The 3,977-nt window shown below is 54.6% G+C and overlaps 3 protein-coding genes across 3 annotated transcripts; all 3 read right to left on the minus strand.

The window, feature by feature from the left end:
* Positions 1–558: 558 nt before the first annotated feature.
* SPRG_14863 (hypothetical protein) lies at positions 559–1,002 on the minus strand (the record flags this gene model as incomplete). The annotated part of the gene is made up of 1 exon (XM_012354541.1): positions 559–1,002. The coding sequence occupies one exon, from the start codon at positions 1,000–1,002 to the stop codon at positions 634–636; it is 369 nt and encodes a 122-aa protein (XP_012209931.1). The 3' UTR covers positions 559–633.
* A 606-nt stretch (positions 1,003–1,608) lies between these two features.
* On the minus strand, positions 1,609–2,352 carry SPRG_14864 (hypothetical protein). Its single transcript, XM_012354542.1, has one exon. The coding sequence runs from the start codon at positions 2,332–2,334 to the stop codon at positions 1,696–1,698; it is 639 nt and encodes a 212-aa protein (XP_012209932.1). The 5' UTR covers positions 2,335–2,352; the 3' UTR covers positions 1,609–1,695.
* Positions 2,353–2,941: 589 nt separating this feature from the next.
* SPRG_14865 (hypothetical protein) lies at positions 2,942–3,789 on the minus strand (the record flags this gene model as incomplete). Its single annotated transcript, XM_012354543.1, has 5 exons — positions 2,942–3,205; positions 3,261–3,386; positions 3,434–3,539; positions 3,608–3,686; positions 3,738–3,789. 5 exons carry the CDS (start codon positions 3,787–3,789, stop codon positions 2,942–2,944), a joined length of 627 nt encoding a protein of 208 aa, XP_012209933.1.
* Between the last annotated feature and the right edge of the window lie 188 nt (positions 3,790–3,977).

Genomic DNA, 3,977 nt, shown 5'->3' on the forward strand with positions numbered 1-3,977 from the left:
GCTTGTCCGTCGTCGAGCGAGAAGGGTCCGAACCCAAAGCACGCGTTGGATTCCTGCTCGTGCTCTTCTCGTCGCAGAGGAGTCGCTGCAAGAGCAGGTCGTTTTCGTGGCGACGCTCCCCAGCATGCGTTTGCGTCAACGCACCTACAGTATTGTCCATCAATAAATATACATTCTACGTACACTGCTACAATAGTACCTAGCACTGGAACACAACCTTCTTTCCAAGCTCTTAAAAGTCGAGGTCTGCGGACGAGCCCGTGCGATGGCTACAGAAACTAGGCCAGCGCCCTCTTTTGGTCCAAATAAGACGATCCGATCTTATCTGGTCTATCAAGACTTGTCTGCTAGTTCATCGCGAGCACGGCTGAACGCCGGGTGTCTCATGTCATCGTACACTATTCAGACGCACTAAGAAACGAGGGTTAGGCTCGATTCGTACACTGATCCCTGCACCTGGATATGGCCCTTGATATTGCACTTGATATTGCACCTTTAAAATCTGAGCGCACATGCATCCGTGGCAATCCATCGCGCATCCCTCCAACACGTTGGCGAGATCTTGTTGTTGTTTTCATTTGTATGTAGAATAGTGTACACACATCAATTCTATATGTCTCTTGCATGCACGCGCTAAAGACGCCGGCAGCGCGTCGCGACGCTGTCGTTGTCGGCGCTTAAAGGGACGCACATCGAGCCGTCGTAGCACGCGCCGCGGTGGCACCTCGACCCTTCAAAGCCCGAGAGATCGCTGGGCACGGCGCAGATCTTCTCGGTGCATATCGCCGGCCACGCACAGAGGATGCCGGGGGCGTCGCAGGCCGACCCGCGCTCGACGTACGTCGAGCAGAGGCCGCGCGACGGTGCGCTCTCGTGGTAGCATAGACTGCCGTCATTGCACTTGCCATCAATGCAGGGTAGCCCGAGCGAGCCATCGGTCGCGGTCGGGCGCAGCGCGGTCACGGCCATGAGGAGGAGCCCGATCGTCGTCGTCCGGATCATGATGCAAATCAAAAATAAAGATTTCGACGGCGTAACTCCTGGAGGGCTATTTCGAATCGTCGTTGGCCCTCAACTGCTTTAGTAGCCACTCGCTCGCAACGACTTGCAGCCATATATTGAAACAACGTTTTCTGCGCATGGACCCTTCGGCCGAAGGGTGCATCCAGCGATATCTGCACACACATTTACTGTACTACACTACAACACTAGAGCGCCTACAGGGAATCGTCAAGCCGGAATGGCTTCTGCACGGAAGGGTGGCCTGAGTTACACGAAACGATGCCATATATATTGCATAGATATATCTTCGAAACCCTTTCTCGATTGAAAGATATCCGGATAGAAACGTCCCGTACAAAACGCACCAATCCCGGTCATGCCTATCCGGATCGCCCGTCCAACCGCAGCTTCAACCGCTGGCACGAATGTTCGCGTGTCGTGTCGTGGCTACTGAGTCCCTCGCTACAGTATCAAGCGATGTGATAGCGCTGGACGACGACGACAGAGTCTTGCTTGCATTCAGATATCGAGGCATTGGGACATTGCGCCTGAGCTCCCCCCGCTTGGTGCCACGTTGTCGAACGACACGGACGATGGAAGCGACCACAGGCACGGAGTTTGTTATCCATGGACACTACCGCGTTCTTGGAACTCCTTAACAAGCATGGGGGCGGCCATTAGAGCGCTAATCGACTAGAACGATGTTGTTTCGCTACTACACGCCATGGACGGTCGATGGTCGACGCCGGCCAGCTCTGTCGGCACCTGCAGAAAGCTCGATAGCTCGTGCATCAGCGCATTAGTGTCATCGTTGGCTTGCGGTCCTAGCATCGTCAGCGCGCTGAGGACCGCATGGGCAAGGTGCACAAATGCAGACACGAGCTCGGCACGCGTCGCCAAGCGCAACGCCAGACACGGCAGTGGCTCGACTGGAAACTGAAACTGGACGAGCAAAAGGAGGTAGTACTCGGTCGCGCTCTTGGATCCGAGCAGTGACGGCAACCACGCGTCCAACGCCGTCTGAAAAGCCATGCAGTCGCGGTATCGGGTCGTGAGCGTCCAGACACACTTGGTGGCGTGCAGCTCGACAGCGTAGACGGTGCGAAAGGTGTGGCCGCGGACACAGTACGTCACGGTTGACGCTGCTGACGAGGACGTGGGTACGAGCACGAAGCTTGTCATCGTTTGGCAAATACAATACTGCGGGTGGCCGGGATCGATACATGTACTACGAGTCCATGAATCCAGGGGGCCATCCCACTGTCGTCGCCATCCTCTCGGGTCCGAAACCGCATCAGCCGTTCCCAACGCGTTGATCGCTTGCGTGGGCATCGTTGCTATTCTGCGGATGGTACAAAGCTAAAAGGTGGGGATGGGCTGCAGTGCAACGCGTTTCTTCGCGAGTCGAGTACGAATCAGTGAATACTAATACTATATAACTAGACGTGAAAGTAGTCACGTTCGCCAGTTTTTGGTGAAGTGTCGACGAGTTGACGACCAGAAAACATAGTTTTGTGTAGCAACACAAATCACGGTGGCGACCGAAGGATGCAGCAGCTAGGCATAAAATCATTGGTGGGGGGCTGGGTGGGGGGCTTCTGCAAAGAATCCAGTGCCATGGCAACCTCGAAACAGTCAAGACCACCAAGGATGATTACTCCCTTGATACCACCCAAGACTGCAAACCTGATGTGTTTGAAAGAATCCAAACGCAAACTATCTTTCCTGCAAATTCAATCCTGTAGAGTATCCTTGCGTCGCGCCGTCCTAGAGATCCGATGGCGTCCACAACAACGGACTTGGTGGTTGCTGCGATATCATCGCCGTTATTATCACAACGTTTAGTACTTGAAGACTCACTTTTATCCAATCAGCGATACCACGACCATGCCAACGATCCCGCAAACTCGTCTCTGCTCGCGTCCGTGGGCGATTCGAATCACAGGTCCGAGGCTGGCAGCCGCCCCGACGGCTTGACGAGGATACCTGCGAGTTTGGCTCGGACGCTGGCGCCACTTACGAGCGTCGCGCCTTCGTTCTCGAGCCGCTCCAGCGGGATGCTGGTGCACTCGGCCAATATCGCATTGGTCGACGCCATCGTTCTCTCCGGGTCGCACGATTTGATGACGTGTCGCAGCGTGTCCAAGCTCAGCATGCCCTTGCTGTCGGGTCCGGCTTGCTTCTCAGCCACGTGCACCGCCGTCTACACGAACATTTACAACTTTAAAATGAAAATGAGAGAGGGTCGAAGGCCGTACCAGGAGCGATTTTTTCAAGTGTACAATTTCGTCCAGATGTTGGTGTCGAAGGCACTCGCAAAACGACGAGAGGTTGCCATGGCGGTCGGGCTCGAGCAACGCTGCGTACGGGATGTAGAGGACGCCCTACGCAGAAACCATCACAATGCAAGTCGCCACCACCTCGAGAGGACCTTGGCTTCGAAAAGCAGCGCTTTGCAAAGCGCTGCAATCGCTGCTTCCGTTTTCCACGGGAAAAGGATGCGCAGTTCTCGCATCGCGCCGCCCACCGAGACGAGGCTAGTCAGGACACGCTCGTAATCAAGCACTTTTACCAAACTGTTGTGTCGTGACATCAAGACACCTACCCCTTGCGTTTGTTGGCGACGACGTTTTCGGATTCGTTCTTTTCGAGCGTCGTGTACGCTTCGTGCACGATGTAGACAACTAGGATGGACAACATGTCCTTAGAGTATTTGAAAACTGAAGGAAAAATACCTTGAAGCTGGTCCAAGCGCGTGGCCTCGGGCACCTCGCCGTGCAGCGTCATTTCAAACACACGGCACTCGCAACCATAGTTGTACTGCTTGAGTGCTGCACAAATGTTGTATGCGCCTATTGTGGAATGTATCAATGTATCAATGTGTCGACACAACGCATGGACCACTGTACTTTCAACCGCGTCGGCGCGGTGCGGAAATTTCTTGGCCAAATATGCGGCGAAAAACTGCCGCAGCG

Source organism: Saprolegnia parasitica, assembly GCF_000151545.1.
Source record: "Saprolegnia parasitica CBS 223.65 unplaced genomic scaffold supercont2.167, whole genome shotgun sequence".
NCBI classification, from domain to species: Eukaryota; Oomycota; class Saprolegniomycetes; order Saprolegniales; family Saprolegniaceae; genus Saprolegnia; species Saprolegnia parasitica.